The sequence below is a fragment of the Lissotriton vulgaris genome, chromosome 8 (genome assembly GCF_964263255.1).
Source record: "Lissotriton vulgaris chromosome 8, aLisVul1.2, whole genome shotgun sequence".
In the NCBI taxonomy this organism is placed as follows: Eukaryota; Metazoa; Chordata; class Amphibia; order Caudata; family Salamandridae; genus Lissotriton; species Lissotriton vulgaris.
This window is the reverse complement of record NC_141696.1, coordinates 117,304,363-117,326,245: the sequence shown is the minus strand read 5'-3', so window position 1 is coordinate 117,326,245 and position 21,883 is coordinate 117,304,363. Positions and strand designations below refer to the sequence as shown.

General features: G+C 45.4%; 1 protein-coding gene across 1 annotated transcript in view; it reads right to left on the bottom strand.

Annotated features, from left to right (window-relative positions):
• Nucleotides 1-12,003, bottom strand: part of ATG16L2 (autophagy related 16 like 2) — a 579,847-nt gene extending 567,844 nt beyond the window's left edge. Inside the window, exon 1 of the mRNA XM_086933798.1 lies at nt 11,836-12,003. Within this exon, the coding sequence (XP_086789924.1) occupies nt 11,836-11,974 (139 nt within the window). The 5' untranslated portion in view covers nt 11,975-12,003. The remainder of the gene's footprint in view (nt 1-11,835) is intronic.
• Between the last annotated feature and the right edge of the window lie 9,880 nt (nt 12,004-21,883).

Here is a 21,883-nt window from a genome sequence, read left to right as displayed (position 1 = left end):
CATAAATAATCTTGTGTCCGTAGATTGAAAGGTTTGTAGTGCACCCTGTCTCATGTTTAATTCGTTTTTATGCCCATGTTGCTTGTACTATGTGCTATAAAGAACAGTTTCGGTTTTTTTCAGTTTTTGTGACTTCTGGTGCCACACAGGCAACCGCATCACCTGCTTTTGCAGTTGTACTCCCCTACACACTGTACTCCCCTGGTCCCCATATTTTAGGGTTCCTGTTATTAATGAGCAGGTATTTTAGGTAGCACATGGGTAAAAATATCCCTGGGGCTGACTTTGGGGTTGTAGGATTTTTTGGAAAAAGGCAAATTGGGGATTATGAGGAATACTTTGGCAGTACAATGCACCATTTAAACCCATTCTCTTTCATTATGTATTATGTTTTTTTCTAAATGTATGCGGTACAATGCATTGTTTGAACTTTTTTTTTCATAAGATAATTACACTTATTAAACCCAACCCTATTTTAGTTTGCGCTCATCCACTGTGCTTGCATGCTGTACATGGATTGATGCTTTCCGCCCCATCACTTTTACCATGAGTTTGTTAGCAGTTTCACTGGTGGGAGAAAGGTGATCAAGCCCATGTAAATAAATAGTAAGTCGTTACATTTCCAATTGTATTTGTTAAATTTGCTCAAAATACACCAGAGCTACTGACTTATAACTGGGGAATCAGGTTCCAGAAATGTTGCCGGATGTTGCCTGGGATATGCGGACGACGGTCGATTATGTAGTGTACCAGGTTCCAGAAATGTTTGGCAGGTTGTGGGGGGCCCGACATCTAAAAAAAATTCAGCTGGGGGGGCTGAACCTAAAAAAGTTTGAAGACCTCTGCAGTAGAGCCATTAACAGTGTTTCACCCAATTCCTGGGAATTGAAGGGGGGGTGGAAATCTGCATGACTTAATTAACTCCTCGCACTAGATTTGGTCTGGGCAAGCTAAAGCCCACAGAAACAAAGAGGGAAGGCCGAACCTCTTGAGCCAAACACTATGAGGTTTGTTTTGAGGGGAAGGGATAATGCATCTCTGTCAGCTGTGTGCCTGGCCTAGGTTCCCTAGGAAGATCAATTGAAGCTTTCATTTTAAAATATCCCTGAATGCTGTTCAAAAAGGTTGCAGCATGGGTGGAGGAATGATGATGCACCCTAGTATTGAATAGGGATGCTTGGCTTCTAGCACTTTCAGCTCCCACTTCCCTGTGGGCTGAAATGCTAGAATAAGGTTCAGCTGAAAGGGAAAGCCACCTGATCCCAATAGGAAGATTAACTGAAGGACTTGGACTCAAGTAGGCACACAGGATTAGCATGGGCTTCTCCAGGGCCAGTAGTGCTGGGCTCCTTATGCCCCTAAGGAACAGTTGGGGTAATGGACCTACCTCCTGGGGGACCATGGATGGTCCCCTTAAGGCTTCTGTTGGCTATCCTTGGCTCCATTAACACACAGGAGCCCTTCAAGTAGCTATGAGGTAGTGAGACAAGGGGAGTCGGACAGGGAGTAGGTTCTGCTTGCTGGCCTGAGGGTGGGGGTGGGGGGGGGGGGGGGTTGGAAGATGCCTTCAAGCAGGAGAGAGCATCAGGAGACGACCAAGCAGAGTGCAGGTCTGGCAAGGAATCAGTAAAACCAAGCCCCCCCCCCAAAAAAAAAGTACCGTTTCCAAGCCAGAAGGCCTGACGAAAATGCTCCTGTGGGCTAGGGATAGTCCGCAGGAGCACAACAAGACCAAGCTCTTGAACATCACCCTACGAGGCCAGAAGGACCAGGTGGAAAAATGAATGGATAGCACACCGATGGATTTTCGTAAATGTTCAAATACCTCAGAGGCTGGCACAACCTTTATTTCTAATTCTCCATGGCGAGGTGTGTGTATAGGACCAACTATCCAGGTTCCTCCTAGACCCCAGGGACCTCAATATTAGGGGCCCAACACATTGAGGACTGTCCTCGGAAAACCCCATCACCAGGGACCAAGAGGCAAAAAAAAATCTTTCCTGCCCCTCTGTGCCAGGAGGGGGCGGGCACACACAGTAGCCATTCCCATCAGCATTCCATGAGGGTAGAGGAAATGTAATCTGCCGGCTCCCGTGCCGGCACATAGTAGTGTTGGCTAGGTGTGGAGTTGGCAGCACAGGAGTGGACTCTCCAAGCTGCTCCTCCCACCTAGTGCTAAAAGAGGCAGGGGCAACCGGCATGAACACAAAACAAGGCCACCAAGAACCAGGACATGCTTACAACAGTGCAGCTAATACAATGTGCATGCAAGCTTTCCCAATAAGGCATTGTGGTTGGCACTTTAAATGACAAACTGTTCCTTGTGGACCCCTAAGATGGAGCAGGTGCACCACCAAAGATTTAAAGTGTGTTTTGGGGCTGCAGACAGTGTAGCAGCGCAGTATCATAACTCACCCAAAGTCTCACATGGGGTTAGAGAGAAGTATTTGGGGTTTTAAAGCACTACAGGCAGGAGCCTGTGTGTTTGCACTCTGGCTTGGGAGAAGGGACATCTGTTGGTTGGTCCTAAATCTGCAGTAGCAACATGAGAATAATAGGAGTAAGACTATGGGACATATGTTATTCCATACAATGCTTTTTTGGCAATGTTGACGGTTGACAATGCAAGGTTTTATAGTATAATGACTAGTATTGGATATAGGTACTAGCCCCATTGATTTCAATGTAGTGGCAATGGTGGATTATAACATGTTGCTGCCTTAATTAATGTGGGGACAGCCTGACAAAGACAGTAGGCTTGCTGTATTGATAAAGACAATCCCTAACAAATTTGTATCTAGACTTATGTGTAGGAGTGTTGTGATTTATGGATATGGCTTGCTGGTGTTTTTATGAGAAAAAACACTGACTGCGCTATGATTTATTGAGTGTTGTTGTTGCATACCACCGAATAGGCCTAGGACTGCTCTGCTTTGCTACCATGAGACAGTCAAGTGCCATAATGGGGTACTTGGTTCCGAGTAAACAGAAAGTTGTGGGCTTACACCTTGTAAAGGGCTCACATCCTTCCTAACTAATAACCCAAAATCTTACATTTTCTAACTGAGTTATTTGCAAACATAAACAATATACTAAAATAAGGAGCAGCCTAGCCCATAAGTGTTCTCCTTTTCAGGCATCTTCGCACATGTGATCAGGCAAAATGCTGTAATTTACAGTGCAACACAGACATGGATAAAGTGAGCTGTAAGCTGTAGTTAGCAGAAGTGACATCTGAATAACAGGTGAATAGAGCAAAGGATGAAAAGGAATGACTACAATAGACCATGTATAAACGTACTTCGATTGTGGTGGTATGGAAAACTTAAGGCAGGGGATATAGCGAAGGCTAGGTCTAGGGCGGACCAAAAAAAATGGGAACATTCAATAGTGAGTACTTTAGACTTTTATGAATCAGTAACAAGTTTTTTTAATCTGTTACGCATAAATCTAAACAGAAGAGGATCATAACCTTCAGGCATAATATGTCCTAATGCATACCACATTTACTTCAAATGCCCCGTGGTTTCATAGCACTACAGATAATTAGTTTAATTTTTAACAATCTTATTTTGCATTTTAAAATGAAAACAAATAAGCAGGACACATCGTAAAATTCCACTGGGAATAATTAATTCTTGCTCAAAAGTATGGGAAAGCAGAACACTCACATCCAGATATTATGAAAAAAATCAATGCAACATACCACCCCACCCCGGTCATGCACATGAAAATTATAAACAGATCCCACCTCGAGGTCGGAAGAGGACATAATGTGGATGTCAGAGGTGCATGGTATTTTGAACAACATCATGTGAAGCCCTCCTGCTCTCTGTTAGCCCTTTTGACTAGTAAAGGGGCACCATATAGCATTGAACAAATTTGGCCACCATATCTTGAATGATAGCAGTCAATTTCTCCATGGCGTAGATTGACCACACCTTTGCCCACCACATATTTAAAGAAGGAGGAAGTGGCTGCTTCCACCTCTGTGCCACACACAGTTGCGCCGCCAGAAGTAGGTAGAAGAGCAGTAGGCCCACCGCTGTCGATGTGGGAAAATGTCTGTCAGGCCCCAAGTCACCCAAGAGAATCGTTAGTGGCTCGAGTGGAAGTCTAACGTTGGTTATAGTCTGTACTCTGCTCTGGATCTCATCCTCTGAAAGTCTGTATCACTGGGCGTGACCACAATGTGTGAAGAAAAGTGCCCCTCTCCGCACCACTTCCAGCACAAATACAAACCCTGAACATCTTGACCAGTCTAACGGAGTTAAGATACCAACGAGTCAATATCTCTTACACTTTCTCCTAATGATGGACATAATTTGAGGATTTTGCCGCTCTTTACCAGATAGCTCTCCAAGTTTTGGCGGATATCTTCTGTAGCCAGCAGCCTCTCACATTGTGACACATAAGCGTGTTTGTGAGGAGTCAACTGCGAGAGGTGGTGGTAGAGCCACGATATGCCTTTATGATGCATGTTATTGAGACATAGGGACTCCATTGGGAGATCATCACACTGGAGAGCCAGAATCACGGGGGGCCAGCCCGCCCATTGAAGTGTCTGACTCAATCTAAAGCTGCTGCGTCAAGTGAGGACAAATTTTGCAACTAAGTCACCTCGTGGCCGTAGGTCGCCATCGTCATAAAAGTCACCCAAGATACGGGAACGCCCCTGAACCCCATAAAGTTACACATTATAGTTTTAATTGTATGCAACTCAGCTGCATTCATTTTATGGACCTTGAGGGGATAAAAACACAAGTCAACCCTTTGGGGTTGAATCACAAATTGTAAAGGCTGTTCACAGATTTCTGCAGTAGATGCATTAACCAACAGAGCAAATTTACATGATAGCAGCATACATCCATAGAGAGAGGGAGGCAAACGTTTATATAAACAGGGAGGAAGATTAACCAACATATAAAACATATAGAGGAAAAAATTGACAAATAGGAAGCCAAACATGGGTGTAGCCAGTGAACACAAGTAGAAAGATGAGCATGCAAACAGATGCACAGAGAGAGGCATAACTACACAAATATGCAGAAAAAGAGACATGTGCATAGACGCGCACAAATAGGCAAACAGACCAATATCTACACAAAGACTGATGGAGTGTCAGAAAGATACCTGGGCCCTAAATCACAAACCCAAAGATGTAGCAGTCAGAAAGCTACTCATATCGGATTCCCCTACATTTGGACTTGATTATCAAAGTTCATGAAATACACAAACAGTCCCACGATTACTCCTGGTAACATACGACAGTTGTAGGTTTGTTTAAACACCAGTTCAATGCACAAAACGTATGCAATCAGATTTTCTATTAGCCAGGTGCAAGATAAGTTCTGCTTTTTTAAATGAAGAAGAAATGTCACATTTATCTTTTTTTCCTCCATTAAAAACTTCTTTCACATTCATCGACATTAAATATGAGTGTTGAACCTCCTGAGCTCCACCCAAAACAGCACTAACTTGTGCCATTCGGAAGTGGAAATAGTTGGGGTTTTTCAGGGTGCAAAACTACCTTCACACTGTCTGTGAATGCAATCTTCCTTACATGTCTGTTTGTGTTCCCTGTAAGACTAACCCCACTGAAAACGCCAATATTCCCATCATGATTCTGCCTTTACAAACTAGGAAAATACACCTCACTGTTGCTGATTTCATTTTCATAAAGACAATCTACAGGAGTAAAATTCAACCAGTTGTGATTATGTGAACAAGATGTCGAATTTATTTTGATGCACCTAGTAACACAAAAAAATTCATAATTCAGGCCGTTAATAAAAATATAAATAAAAAGAAACAAATAGGATTCGACAGACCAAGAACAAAATCATTATTTATAAAAACTTTAATTGTGTTTGTTCTTCTATGATTCTTAAGCTGTGCACCTTAAAGGTGATCCAGTTTAAATTTGTGTGTTCATCAGTTTAAACAAGCATTAGAAATGCAATAGGTCTCGCAGCATTAGAGTTAGTGCTTTTAGAATTGTTTATGGGTTTTTTTGTAAATCTTTAGCATGAGGTTGAGGGTGAGTGAGGGTGAGTGAGGGTGAGGGGTTGAGGGTGAGTGAGGGTGAGGCTGAGGGGTTGAGGGTGAGTGAGGGTGAGTGAGGGGTAGAGGGTGAGTGAGGGGTTGAGGGTGAGTGAGGGTGAGGGGTTGAGGGTGGGTGAGGGGTTGAGGGTGAGTGAGGGTGAGAGGTTGAGAGTGAGTGAGGGTGAGAGGTTGAGGGTGAGTGAGGGTGAGAGGTTGAGGGTGAGTGAGGGTGGGTGAGGGTGAGTGAGGGTGGGTGAGTGTGAGTGTGAGTGAGGGTGAGTGGGGGTGAGTGTGGGTGAGTGTGGGTGAGGGATTGAGGGTGAGGGGTTGAGGGTGAGTGAGGGTGAGTGAGGGTGAGGGTGAGTGAGGGTGAGGGAGGGTGAGGGGTTGAGGGTGAGGGGTTGAGGGTGAGTGGGGGTGAGTGAGGGTGAGGGGTTGAGGGTGAGTGAGGGTGAAGGTGAGTGAGGGTGAGGGTGAGTGAGGGTGGGTGAGTGTGAGTGAGGGTGAGTGAGAGTGAGGGTGAGTGAGGGTGAGTGAGAGTGAGGGTGAGTGAGAGTGAGGGTGAGTGAGAGTGAGTGAGGGTGAGTGAGAGTGAGGGTGAGTGAGGGAGGGTGAGGGTGAGTGAGGGTGAGTGAGAGTGAGGGTGAGTGAGGGTGAGTGAGGGTGAGTGAGAGTGAGGGTGAGTGAGGGTGAGTGAGGGTGAGTGAGAGTGAGTGAGAGTGAGGGTGAGTGAGAGTGAGGGTGAGTGAGGGTGAGTGAGAGTGAGTGAGGGTGAGTGAGGGTGAGTGAGAGTGAGTGAGGGTGAGTGAGTGAGGGTGAGTGAGGGTGAGGGTGAGTGAGGGTGAGTGAGGGAGGGTGAGGGTGAGTGAGGGTGAGGGTGAGTGAGGGGTTGAGGGTGAAGGTTTGAGGGTGAGGGTGAGGGGTTGAGGGTGAGTGAGGGTGAGGGTGTAGAGAAGAGAGATTTGTTTGTCTTCTGTAGAAATACTATGTATCGTGAGCTAGGCCCTGCTTAGACTTTTTCTTTGCGTGGATAAGGCGCTCGTGGCCTCTCTTCCCTGAAACAAAACTTACTCGTATGTGAAAATAAAGTCTGCCACTTCCTTTTTGTATCATCCTTTCAGTAAACTACTATTGAATAAAGTCACATGTAGAACCTCCCCGTGATACAAAATGTACTTAAATAAAAAAGTGAAGTCATGTGCTGTGATACAATGTATACTGTGCTCTGGTAGTCCATGGTGTACAGATTTGCATACTGAACTTTTTGCCATTAGTTAGACCTTTTTATCACTGTCCGAGATCGGTTATCTCCAGGATTCTATCACAGACCAGAGTCTCATATTTGGTGGTTTGAGCTGGATCATGTTTAGGGCAAGTGTACTTTTTCTGCTGCTGCTCTCACCACTGTTTGTTTTTAATTGTTTTATAGTGACTAGTGGTGTTTCACGCATTTAGGTGGATGATTAGTGTTGCGTTCATCTAAGTGAGCCAGGGCTTGCTAGTGTAGCACAGTATGTTAATTTTTGGTGCGCTATAGCAGTGGTATTGTGCCTGGGCTGGTGGCTGTTTAGTGTTGCGGGGTACCGTGTTATTTGGCGTTTACTAGTAGAGTGCGATCTGAAGCTCTCCGCTTACCTCTGACCCCCGGATTCCATGAAATTGTGGCATGGCTCTGTCTGGCAGCTGTAGAGTTGGACACACGCTGTGGGAGAACAACCCTTTGTCGGTTTCTGGGGGGGGAGGGGGTGGCAAATAATCCAGCCTGGTCTGATTCAGACCGAGGGGGAGGGAGGGAAGCACAGATGTGGAAAAAAGGGAAGTGAGAGTGGAGAGTAAGACCTGGACAGGAGTCGGAGCTGGGAGGGGCAAGGGGTTGGTTATCTCCAGGATTCTATCACAGACCAGAGTCTAATATTTGGTGGTTTGAGCTGGATCATGTTTAGGGCAAGTGTACTTTTTCTGCTGCTGCTCTCACCACTGTTTGTTTTTAATTGTTTTATAGTGACTAGTGGTGTTTCACGCATTTAGGTGGATGATTAGTGTTGCGTTCATGTAAGTGAGCCAGGGCTTGCTAGTGTAGCACAGTATGTTAATTTTTGGTGCGCTATAGCAGTGGTATTGTGCCTGGGCTGGTGGCTGTTTAGTGTTGCGGGGTACCGTGTTATTTGGCGTTTACTAGTAGAGTGCGATCTGAAGCTCTCCGCTTACCTCTGACCCCCGGATTCCATGAAATTGTGGCATGGCTGAGTGAGGGAGGGTGAGGGTGAGGGTGAGTGAGGGTGAGTGAGAGTGAGGGTGAGTGAGAGTGAGGGTGAGTGAGAGTGAGGGTGAGTGAGAGTGAGGGTGAGTGAGAGTGAGGGTGAGTGAGAGTGAGGGTGAGTGAGAGTGAGTGAGAGTGAGGGTGAGTGAGAGTGAGGGTGAGTGAGGGTGAGTGAGAGTGAGTGAGGGTGAGTGAGTGAGGGTGAGTGAGTGAGGGTGAGTGAGGGAGGGTGAGGGTGGGTGAGGGTGAGTGAGGGTGAGTGAGGGAGGGTGAGGGTGAGTGAGGGTGAGTGAGGGTGAGGGTGAGTGAGGGGTTGAGGGTGAAGGTTTGAGGGTGAGGGTGAGGGGTTGAGGGTGAGTGAGGGTGAGGGTGTAGAGAAGAGAGATTTGTTTGTCTTCTGTAGAAATACTATGTATCGTGAGCTAGGCCCTGCTTAGACTTTTTCTTTGCGTGGATAAGGCGCTCGTGGCCTCTCTTCCCTGAAACAAAACTTACTCGTATGTGAAAATAAAGTCTGCCACTTCCTTTTTGTATCATCCTTTCAGTAAACTACTATTGAATAAAGTCACATGTAGAACCTCCCCGTGATACAAAATGTACTTAAATAAAAAAGTGAAGTCATGTGCTGTGATACAATGTATACTGTGCTCTGGTAGTCCATGGTGTACAGATTTGCATACTGAACTTTTTGCCATTAGTTAGACCTTTTTATCACTGTCCGAGATCGGTTATCTCCAGGATTCTATCACAGACCAGAGTCTCATATTTGGTGGTTTGAGCTGGATCATGTTTAGGGCAAGTGTACTTTTTCTGCTGCTGCTCTCACCACTGTTTGTTTTTAATTGTTTTATAGTGACTAGTGGTGTTTCACGCATTTAGGTGGATGATTAGTGTTGCGTTCATCTAAGTGAGCCAGGGCTTGCTAGTGTAGCACAGTATGTTAATTTTTGGTGCGCTATAGCAGTGGTATTGTGCCTGGGCTGGTGGCTGTTTAGTGTTGCGGGGTACCGTGTTATTTGGCGTTTACTAGTAGAGTGCGATCTGAAGCTCTCCGCTTACCTCTGACCCCCGGATTCCATGAAATTGTGGCATGGCTCTGTCTGGCAGCTGTAGAGTTGGACACACGCTGTGGGAGAACAACCCTTTGTCGGTTTCTGGGGGGGGGAGGGGGTGGCAAATAATCCAGCCTGGTCTGATTCAGACCGAGGGGGAGGGAGGGAAGCACAGATGTGGAAAAAAGGGAAGTGAGAGTGGAGAGTAAGACCTGGACAGGAGTCGGAGCTGGGAGGGGCAAGGGGTTGGGGCCTGAGAGTGGCTGAGGCAGGCTGGAAAGCAGGCTATGCTGCCGCAGTTGATTTCAAGCAAAGGGCCATCTTCCTTATCCCATCCAGCCAAGATTAACAGCCATGTTTACAGGAGAAGAACCAGTGCTTCGGAAGCAGCGGTCTCTGGTAGAGAGCGATGGACAAATACAAAAAAGACGAGTGATGTGACCGTTGCGGCGGTGTTACGCGGAAGGAAGTTAGACGGCGTTAGACGGAAGGAAGAGAGGGGAGGGGGAGGAGAAATGCGACACGGCGGGAAGGGGAGGGGGCGGAGCGGGTAAACAAAGACGGACGTGCACGCGCACGCGCTTTTAAGGTCAATGCGCATGCGCATTGACCTTAAAAGTCACGGGCACTGCAAGGAATCGCCACGATTCCTTGCAGTGTAGATAAAGAGTGGATAAGTCGCAATACTCTCGCTTGCTCGATGCGCATGCGCATCGACAGGCGAGACCTAAAAAAAACACTGAATGAGTCCGCTGTCAGAGTTAAGGTACATAGCAAGTATACCTTTGCGCAGCATTAGACCAAACCTGCGTAAGGATGGAACCAAGAGTTTTTTTTTTTTTTAAGTTTCCTAGTGAAAACTGGACAACAACATATTTTATGGGCTGGCTGTGAATTCGCTGGCTGCAGTCGGCACCTAAGAGTCTTTCCTTAATTTAAATAGACAGACCCAGAAGAACAATAAAAGATACATAGAGTTGAGCATGATGCGTTTAGTTCGTAAAAGGCTTACGTTGGCACATTCTACCTTAATTTTGTGTTTGACAGAAAATGTGAATGCAGTACATTTTAAAATAGTAATTGCGTTTCAGCTGTCTGTGCATGTAATATTTACTTGGGTGGGGTTTGATTGTTTCACTCCTACAAACAGGAGCTGTGATGTTTGTTACCCTTGTTAATTAAGTGCCTTGGGAGGAAGGTGGTGAAACGTTTTAAACCTAGAACTAATCCGCTGGTGGTCTGAAGCGGGACAGAAAGCAGAAACACAGGACAGGCGAGGCAAATAAGGGAGTGCGAAGGGCGCTAGCAGGAGAGGTGGCCTGGGGAAACAAATGTAAATGTAGACACGACTACCCGGAGGCCCTCGGCGCTTGTACGAATACCGCTGAGGAACCTTTCCTGGGCATCCCCAAGGTGAAGCCAGGCATCCTAGCGTTGTTGGGGCCGTTGTGGAGATTAAGCAAGCTATTGCCCAGAGTTGCAGAGTGGGACCCATGATTAGAATAGGCACTGGGTGAGAATTATCAGGTCCTGAGGAAATTGAGCCCAAGACCCGGCGAGGCGGGAATTGAATCCTGGTCCCGGGCCAGACTTCTGCATCAGGGTCTGCCGCTCTAACCATTGAGCCACACTTCTACACTAACAAACAAGAGAGTATCACTGCTTCTGCAGCCGACTAGTCCATATTCTTACATTCCACTGCTCTGAAATAAATGGTCATAGCTGCATGTCTTTCCAATCACACTCAATTTAAAAATATCAGCAATGTTGCAAATTAAATCAGGGCTACTCTAAAAATGCAAGTTGTGCCCAGGTCACGCACTTTAAGTTAGATGAGAGGAATATAAAGGGTTACTGTTGGGCCATTGGGACGTTAAAAGGAGGGTACAGCAGGGGATGTATTTAGGGTGCAATAGGGGAATGCACTCAAAGCGAAGGGTGAGCGCGCATTTTAAGCAAAAAAGAGAACATGCAATTGAGGAACAAGTGTTAAGAAAACAATAAATCTAGGTATGATTTTCCATTCAATTCAATGCAGCGCCTAGCTTCAGGCGCTATAAACTAACCCAGGACATTCCTCAAAACTCAATAGTTATTAAACTATGCAGGATCTGTTTTAGAGCAAACTTTTTTTTTATCTCTGTCACTAAATGTAGCTTTAAAGCCAGCCACCACCCGGAAAAGGGGACTGGGCACAATTAGACCCTCAGCATCAGGTTTTCACCAAGTACCCACATAGTAATGGGTAGGTATCGTTAGGTATATACTTGAATGATGTTACTTTCATTTTCAGATGCTGGTCTAACAAACTTTTTTTTCACTAAAGTGCTTTGTTCATTTTAGTTAGAGGTTCCTGGTTGGGAACTAATAATGTACTGGTTGCCGTTGCGTTCGATTCTGTGACACAGCGCTGGACAGAGCCGAGGTGGTGATTAAAGGAAGGAAGGCTGCACTTAAATCTGGGAATGCATTACTCACAGGACTGGAACATTTGCTCGTATCGCGCTTTCTGTGCCTGGTCCCTCTGCCTCAGCTCCATGGCGATGTGCTCCTTCCAGCAGGGCAGCGATCGCTGCCCGGTGAGCCGGCGATCCGGAGTCGAGACGAGGGCTGCCATGGCAGTGACAGACTCGCTGACAGCGGCTAGCATTAGCAGAGCGAGAACTTCCATAAACATAGTAAAGGGACTAAACAAACTTGACTTTCACCAGTAGTAAGGCGATGCAGACTCACGCTTGCTTTCAATTCATAACTCTATGGCCATTTTGGAAGGGTGAATGTTCCGTATAAAAACTAAATATTGAACTATTTTCAAATAGAAAACGTTTTAATCTGAGAATTTTGAATATACTTGCCATAAAAATATTTTTTATGTAGAATTTGAACTCATTAAAAAATTCTAACTTTTTATATCGGGTAACCCTTGGATTCGTTTTCCTTTGTTATGTATGGGAAAATCCTCGATAACATTTACTTTTTTACAAAAATGAATGTTTAAACTGAACATGTGGGACACGCTGCAAGAAAAATGTAGGAGCCGAAATGGCCGATTTCTTAGTTGAGAGGCTTCCCTCAGTACCCCGCTGCGATTTGCAATACTCTCTTGTTTACTTCAACGGTAGGTGGCTCGGGGACAGCAGCTGCACCCAGTGGGGAAACTTCTAGCCAATGATCTTCCGCGAAAGGGTATTTCCCGGGTCGTTCCACTTAACCACAGACAGCGGGGTTATATGAAGAGGCAACAAACAAAACGTGTTGTTTTAATACTGTGATATATCTAATATAGTTAGCCTATTCATTCTTATGATAAAATACAAAGAAAGCAAATATTATTTAAATACCTAATATGTCATAAAAAAGAGTCTGTGTAATTATTTTATTATGTCACCCCTCTATTTTCATTTGGGTCAGCTTATATAAAATAAACAACAACATTACGCTCTCCTCACATGGCTAGTCTACATGTGACACGTAGAGGTTGACTTTTGGCTCGAGGTATCCTGCCCTCTCTAATTTCCTGAGTGAAGCACAATTCGTGGTTAGGGTATTTTTTATAAAATGAAAGTTATGTATATGCCATGTATTTATATACTTTAATTATATTATTAATTAAATAAACGATGTAACGTGCCAACTACGAGCATTCCACACACTCGAACTGCTACACGAACAATCGTTGGTAGTGACAATATGCATGACTTTATTGTGACAATGTAGATAAGCACAGGCAGTCAGAAATGTATTTCTTTGCGACAGCTCATTAAACCAAGAGTTATGTGCCTGAAATGTATTTGCTCATGCTTTTGTTATTTAGAGTCTTATAGATATAATATAGAACCTTGGTAGGAGATGAGCGGGAGATGACTCAGAGTGGATGTTAGTTTGTTTGCTCTTATATATGCCGCCTACTTACTACTGGATTAAACATATTATTGTTTCTACTTCGTATTGTGAATTATTCAACACAACAGCTAGGTCTTTAGCATTGCCAATGCTTGATAGTGGTCATGATGTGATGTTAGTGGCATTGTTGGTGGTATTGGTAATAGTGGTGTTGATAATGCCAATGTCAGCGGCAGTATTAATTGTGCTATTGGTGCTGTGTTATTGAGGCAGTTTTGTTTTGGTGGTGGTATCAGTGATGGTATAATGTGTGATGGTGCTGGTGGTGGTTTTGGTAGTTGTAATAATATATATTCAGATATAAAGGGAGTTGAACAGCACCCTGTAGTGCACTCCTATATGTCCCTGTTGTAAGGTGAATGTTTCTCTCCTGCTCTGTCTTCCCCTGCTCTCTAGCTTGTGTGTGTGGAATGTTATACATAGAATGTTTGTTGGGGGATGAGATTCAGTTGGTGACTGAAGGCTGAGCTTCCAGGAGGACAGCTCCTGGTGGGGCATACTTAATAGCATATTTTCCATCTGCTCACCTTAACTTCCTGTAACTTTGTGACATTAAAGACTTACTTGGAACCTACATCCTGACTCCATGTGGAAATCCGTACTACATTTTGGCGACGTTTTGGACTACAAACCCTGCGTGGATTCTAATTCAAGGATTTACTACTCAAGGAATTTTTTCTACAGCAACTTATATACTTTCAAGATCTGCAACTACATCAAAGAACCCAAGCTTGATACTTTCACCTGTAATTTTCTGGCTGCCCTTGCCCCACCAGTGACCAATTTACACCGGTCAGCCTCTTCTGGGCTTGCCAACATCAACTCAAGCTTGGTGAGTTCACTATTTTTCTGTACTTCATCGAGTATTACCATTGATCTCCAGCGACTGTTTTAGCCTGTATTCATCACTTACATGGCACTCGTCTTGACAATGATTTTTCAACATAATTTAAATAACGATCTTCACAAGCTCACTGTCCTTCTAATTTTGTGCTGCCTTTGTGAGTGGATCGTTTTTTTGTGCCATACTCCGGAAATGGTTACTGTTTGGATATTATATGGTTTTGGCTTTTCTGCGCCACACATTTCCAAAGTTTAAATGGAGACTCTCTTCAACCTTACAGAGCCACTACGAATACTTTCAGTCTCAAGCAACAAGGTGTTGAATGTCTGCCTTGTTTTCGATCGGCGCTGCATCTGTGTCATTTTTTTTTCATGAGCCAGCGTCATGTTTTGGGATCTTACAACAGTCTACTGTTTTTATTAGAAAATCGATGCCTCTGGTGAGCATTTCACTCTGTTGTAATTTATGTTTTTATATGCCCCCCTGATGCCTCTAAAATTTAGCAGTTGCGCTGAATTCTATTGCAGGACAGGAGGCTCTGATTATTGCTCGTAATTGTTGTGCTTTGCTTCATTGCTTTCCTAAGCGTTCTAGCGCTGCTGTGTGTGCGGCGTTCCCGGTTTTATTTGCTGGTTTTCGTTCGTTGTGCCGCACTGCTGGGAGCGTGGATCCAACTCCCTGTCGGCCGGGCGCGCAGCGCCCGTGTCTCTTTCGTAGTGGAGTGGGAGTCATGGGTTAGAGGGCTCGCGCACTGGTAAAAGCGCGAGCTCCTCTGTTTTCTTGGTGGCATTTGTGTTTTCCGCGCATGCGCGGCTGTTTGTTTCCGGTCTCGAGTCTCCTCAGAGCACCGGAGTTATACGAAGGACGTCTTTTCACAGCGTCTCCGCCCATTGCCACAGAATTAACCCCTTCAGACGCCTATTGCTTGGATAAGGGCTTTGGGCAGGACAACTGAGCATTGGCTTTGCCTAGAGTGTTTTTTTTTTTGTTACCAGCAAGCCTCCCTCCACATTTGAAGTCTTCTTTGCAGGTTTGTCTGCGCTTGTTGGGCTTGCTGTGGGGTTTTTACACTCCCCCTGCATTTTGCCTTTGGCAAAGCGGATTTGGGTCATCTTGTGGGCATTTCTATTATCACGCTCTGTGAACCATGAGTGAATTCTATTTTGAAGATGACTATTATGATGAGGAGGACGCCTCTGAATCTCTAGAGCAGGACTTGGTGGAGGCTCTTGATAAGGGAGTGCAGCACTCTGTTAATAAGGCGCTGGTGAGGGCCATTACGCCTCTGAAACGCCATTTAACTAAGTGTGCGCAGCAGCAGGGATGGGTGCCTGCTTCGCGCAAGTCATCTGCCTCTCCTAAAAATCCTCATTCTTCCGATTTTCAAATGTTGGCTAAATCATTATCCTCTGCCGCGTCCACGGCCTCTGTGGGTGCGTCTTCTGCAGTTTCCCCAGCTGATACGGATGACCAGCATTCTTCCTCCTCTTCTGATCATACTGACCCTACTCCTAAAAAGAAGCAATGTAAGGAGCATTTCGTGGATGCTCCCACTCATCCCCCTGTCCTTACTTTTGATCCCTTAGACATTCTTCACTCTAACTCCACTTCTTGGCTCCCGTCCCCAGTGGTCGCGGAGTATGTACAAGCTCACATACGCCAGCCCTTCGATAAGGATGTTCGAGCTCGGCTTCGGTCTGAATGTCCTAGACCAGATTTGGCTGATAATCTGGCTGACACTCCTGAGGTGGATCCCACGATGCTCACTTATCTTCCCAAATATGCTAAAGATCCTAAGAAGGGTCTTGATCGGTCTTGGCGGTCATGCCAGGACAAGGTTCTTGACTTGATGGGTCCTCTAACTAAAATACTAGACCTTGGTTTCTTGGCCAAGGAGTCGTCTGCGTTGGTAGACCCTGATGAGCTCATAGAATGGGCTCAAAGGGCTATTTGCCAGCTTGGCAACGCTAATTGTGCCCTTTCAAGCGAACCCCGCCGTTTGATTCTCTTGAAGCTGGACCGCAAGTTAGCCGAACTTTCCACTTCGGAGTCTGGTCCTGAAGTTCAGGGTCTGCTCTTTGGCCAACCATTCCTCAAGGAGCTCACCAAATTTGTCAGCACTTTCAGTGGCCTGGACAAGGCTCAAGCCTCTCTAAAGCGGGCGCTTCGTCTGGTTTTCACCAAGGCCGGGCGACAAAGGGTACGCTCGTTCGGCCGTGGTCAATCAACCCAAAGGGGATATCAGTCCCACAGAGGAGGTCAATAGGATTCCGGATATTCGCAGAAATCCAAATTCTATCCTTCTAAAAAAGGACGAGGACAGTACCAGAAAGGACGCTCCGGTGGAGGCTATGGTGGATACCAGGACTCCAATACTTCATGTGATCCTCATTCCTGCTTGCAGTGTGGTACTGGGGGGCAGGATTCGGTTTTTCCTAGACAATTGGCGCTTGATCTCCAGCGATGCTTGGGTGCTGGAGACGGTCCAGGGTTACAAGATAGAGTTTTATCAACCCCGCGTCAGTCCCACCCACCCACTCCTCTTTGCTTTTCCGTTCAGGATCAAGAGATAATTTCCGCGGAACTGGACTCCCTTCTTTTGAAGGAGGCGATTGTTCCGACTGTGCGCCACCCTCAGGGGTTCGTCAGCACGGTTTTCCTGGTGGAAAAAAAGGAGGAGGGTCCCGCTTGGTCCTCAATCTAAAGGAGTTCAACGGAGGTGGTTTGCAGACATTTCAAGATGGAGGGCATCCATCTATTACGGGATCTTCTGAGTGAGAAAGACAGGATGGTTCGCCTCGATCTCAAGGATGCTTACCTGTCCGTCCCTGTCTTCCCTCCTCAACGGCGTTTCCTTCAGTTCCACTGGCTGGGGACATGGTACGAATACAAAGTACTCCTGTTCGGCCTTTCGTCGGCACCTTGGTGCTTCACGAAACTGCTGAGGCCAGTAGTGGAGTCGTTGCGCACTCGGGGTGTTCGTCTGATCATTTATCTGGACGACATCCTCATCTTGGCGGAGTCTCCGTCCCAATTGTTGACTCTCCTGGAATGGTCCTTCAACCTTTTGCAATCCCTGGGTTTTCTGGTGAACGTTCAGAAGTCGGTCCTGAGCCCGACGCAGGTAATAGACTTCTTGGGCTTCCAGGTCAATTCTCTTACATGTCAACTTCTGTTACCCAATCAAAAAATTTGATACATCAAGAGGTTATTTCCAAACCGACTGTGTCATTGAGGTCGTTAGCACGCGTTGTCGGTCTGTTGGCTTCCTCCATTCAAGCGATCTTCCCGGCCCCTCTACATTACAGGGCTTTGCAATGCCTGAAGATACGTCATCTCCAAAAAGGCCTCCGTTATTCGGACCAGATTCCTCTCTCGGAGGAGGCGAGGTGGGAGATGCAATGGTGGCTGGATCACATGGATGCCTGGAATGGGCGAGCCCTCTTCGGCTCCTCGCCAGAGATAGTGATCGAGTAGGATGCCAGTCAATGGGGTTGAGGAGCCCGGTGCGGTCCAGTCTCGACAGGGGGTCGATGGTCTCCTCGGGAGCTCACTCTCCACATCAACTGTTTGGAACTCCTGGTGGGCTCCTTTGCGGTCCGTTGCCTCTCTCCCCTGCGGTCCAACTGCTGTATACTTCTCCGCATGGACAACGTATAGGCAGTCCGCTATATCAACAAACTGGGCGGCACTCGGTCGAGGTTACTAGCGGAGATTGCCAAAGAGTTTTGGCACTTTTGTCTGCAACAGAGGATCACAGTTATTGCAGAGTATCTGCCCGGCCGCAACAATCAGATTGCGGATTGGAATTCGAGACACCTGAGGGATTTCAGCGACTGGAGGCTCCATCCCCACGTGTTCCGGCGCATTCTCCGGGCTTGGGGCCAGTGCCAAATAGATCTATTTGCCTCGCGCCTCAACACCCAGCTCCCGCTGTTCTTCAGTTGGAGGCCGGATCTGGAGGCCCTCGCCATAGATGCCTTTCTGCAACCGTGGCCGACGACTCTGTGTTATGCCTTTCCCCCATTCATGATGATTCCCAGGCTATTGGCGTGCACGAAGCGTTATCAATCGGAGCTGATCCTGATTGCTCCTCTGTGGCGAGCTCAAGAGTGGTTCCCGGTTCTCCTAGAGATGTCTTGTGCAGTGCCACTCCTTCTTCCCCAGAAGTGGAATCTCCTGTTAGATCCTCTTCACAATCCGCATCCCCTGATTCTGTCGGGCTCTCTTCTGCTCCTTGCGTGGCGGATTTCAGGGAACGTTGGTCAGTTCCGGGCCTTTCTGCAGACTCTTCCAAGTTCATTACTGATGCCTGGTCTCCCAGTACTCTCAAACGCTACAGGGGATCTTGGAAGCGGTGGTGTGACTGGTGTGTTCAATGGAAGGTTGATCCCACTTCAGCAGATGTCTCTGTGATGGTAAATTTTTTGGCCTCCCTTGCTTCTTCGGGTTTGGCCTATCGTACAGTGAACAATTTCCGTTCTGCAATTTCCGCAGGCCATCTCCACGTGGATGGTAAACCTGTGGGTGAACACCCTTTAATTTCTAAGCTGCTCAAGGGTATCCGTCTTGCTAATCCTCCACGTCCTAAATACGTCTCTTTATGGGACGTGTCGGTTGTCTTACGTTTTCTGGAAGCCTGGCCTGCCAATTCCTTATTGTCCCGTAAACAACTGTCGGCCAAGCTCACTATGTTACTGTGTCTAGTCTCCTGCAAGCGGGTATCTGATGTCCGTGCTTTGGATTTGGCCGGTCGCAGTTTTACGCCTGAAGGCGTCACGTTTCGGCTTTCTTGCCGTACCAAAACGAATACTGCATTCATTACTTACCCTTCTTTTCCCACCCACCCCAACCTCTGTGTTGTTTAGTGTCTCAAGGATTATGAGGTAAGTACTTCTTCTTTACGTTCAGATATGCAGGGTCAGTTATTGATTGCTTTGCAGAAGCCTTTTCGCCACGTTACCCTGGCTACTTTGGCCCGATGGGTACGTTGGCTCATGGCGGAAGCAGGTATTGATGTTGCTGTGTTTGGGGCTCATTCCGCTCGAGGGGCGATGGCCTCTAAAGCTTTCTCGATGTGGTCACTTTGTTTGACATTATGAAGGCCGCTAATTGGTCTTCTGATTCTGTTTTTAAGACGTTTTATTATAAGCCTATTGCTAATGTTGCTTCTGTGGTGGTGGATCAGCTTTAAACAAGCATAATCAGAGCCTCCTGTCCTGCAGTAGAATTCAAAATTTGCAAACATTCGTGACAAGAATTTTCAATTCTATTAAGGACAAGGAGGCGAGGATTATCACACCCATTGTTGTATGCATTTTTACTATTACACACATGTTGCATATATGCTTACTGTGGTTTATTTGCATCTACCTTGTTTTCTACCCCCCTTGCTTTCTATGCTCAACTTTTGAATAGCTTGTGTATTACGGCTTTGTGTCTCTTTTCAGGATCTGATCCCAAATGAAGAATTTTCCAGGATGCATGGATTTTCCTGCCTGCTCCTTCTGGGTCTGTGGCTTCAGTCTTCTTCAGCCGTTTGCGTTTTGGATGTTCCTTGGACTTCCGGGATTGGTGATGGTGTTTGCCTTACTTGACTTTCCATGTTGGATTTTTCTGGCTTACTGGATCTGTTTCCAAAAAAGAAAGAGGAAGTATGACTCTCTATATGGCCTTATATACTGCAGACTCTATGGTTGTTACCCAAGTGTTTATGGATATTGTGGTTTTTTATTTGTTTCTATGGCTGCTGGGCATTTCATTAAAGAAATGAGATAAGCATAATTCTCCTTGTCCTTAATAGAATTGAAAATTCTTGTCACAAATGTTTGAAAATTTTGAATTTCAAATCTAAACTAGTGCTCGCGCACCTTACCTGGTCCAGGGTGACACACGGAGCAGCTCGGGAGCCTCTTGTGACGTTATTTGTGCTGCTGATGGACGCACTGCAACTGGAGCACACCGTGAGCCATCCGACACTCACGTGATTTGCGTGCCTCCATTTTGAACTTTGGCTTTCCTTATGTTATTTCACAAGCATTCACCTCCATAGCTGCAATCCACAGAACAATTCTGTCACAAGTAATTTAGAATGATGTAAGATCGTGCACTCTTCTTTGTATGTGCAAGCTGTGTTTACCTCCAACCACGTTTCTTTTGTTGCAAAGGCTGCGTTTAGCTCCAACCACATTTTTTTGTTTATGCGGCATTGAAGGTCACGAAGAGGAGCTTATATCAAGTGTTTTCTCATGTTTTCAACTGCAGCGCTATGATGATCAAATGACTATCTTGCTGAGGTCAGAGTTTGCTACCGTCCGATGTCAGATTCGGTGTATTTCTTTACAGTGTACTTTTGAACTTAATGAAAGAGCATTTTTGAAGGTATTTACCATTTGACAGTACACATTTTTTAAGGTATTTTTTTTGGAGCCAATGTCATTTTAACATGAACTAAATTGCATTATTTCAATGCTCTTCACAAGGTTACGCTCCCATCTTGTGTCCAAGTTGGAATTCTTCTTTTGAATTTGTGATCATCCATCTTCTGTGGCTTTATTTCATTTGAGTTTCTTTCCTTCACTTCCTCAAGCAATGTTTCAAGCCACGCCTGTCTATCATCGCGGTGACAGGCACACCATGGTCATTTTATGTTTTAATGTGTGCAACTCTTCACACTTGTAAGCCTGTTTTTGGTTATTTTTTTCTGATCCATTTTTTTTTTGCAAATTGATATAACTGTACATTTTAATTCTGTCAAAAGTATTCATTATTACACTGCCCTTCTCCATTCTTTTTCTGAATGTGTGATATTCTCCATTCCTTTGCTGAATATGTGATATTCTCCATTCCTTTGCCGAATGTGTGATTTTCTCTACTTTTGCTCTACGGGTGTGTGCATGATTTATAATTCTTTGTGGGAGGTGATTTATTTTTTCACCTCCTTTTCTTATATGTGGACCCCTTTACGTTTCTTCGGTTTCTGTTTTCTTGGGGTTTACTTTCTTGAATTCATACGTACGTTCATTCTTGGTGTATTGTTTGCACTATTCTGTTCTAGGCCTAATTTATTTAATTCTTGTTCTTAGTCTGTTTGTTCTTCTTATTAGATTTTTCACAGACTTACTGCGCAGTTGTTCTACTTCATTTTTTTTGTAGGCATTCGATTATTCTCTTCTGATATTCTTTCACGATATTCTTGTGTGCTGCCTACTTTCTTCTTTTCACGCACGTTTCTTGTTCTCTCTTACGTTTTGTGTCTTGGTACTTCTCTTTTGCAGCGCTGGTTCGTTGTTTTCACCTTTTCACTTAACGTAGGGTTGCCTTGACGTCCGGCATTCTGGTCTTGTGCGTATGTTTCTGACTTCTAATTCTTGTTTTCTTTGATATTCTGTGTTCTTCTTTGTTTTTTCATTTTATTCTCAGGTTATGATTTTTGTGTCTTTTCCTTGCCTCTTGCTTTATTTTCCTTTCTCTTTCCTTGTAAGGATAGGGGACGGGTGTTGTTATTTCATTCGATTCTCTTCATATTCTTGTATTCTTTTGTGTTCGCTTTTCTGCTTTCTTTATATACTGTTTATTACGTTTTACATGTTTCATTCTTTTCTTGTTTCTTCTTTTGTTTTTGTTATTTAGTGTAAATAAGGGGGATATGTTGTAAGGTTAATGTTTCTCTCCTGCTCTGTCCTCTTTCTTCCCCTGCTCTCTAGCTTGTGTGTGTGGAATGTTACATATGTCATAGAATGTTTGTTGGGGGTGAAATTCAGTTGGAGACTGAAGGCT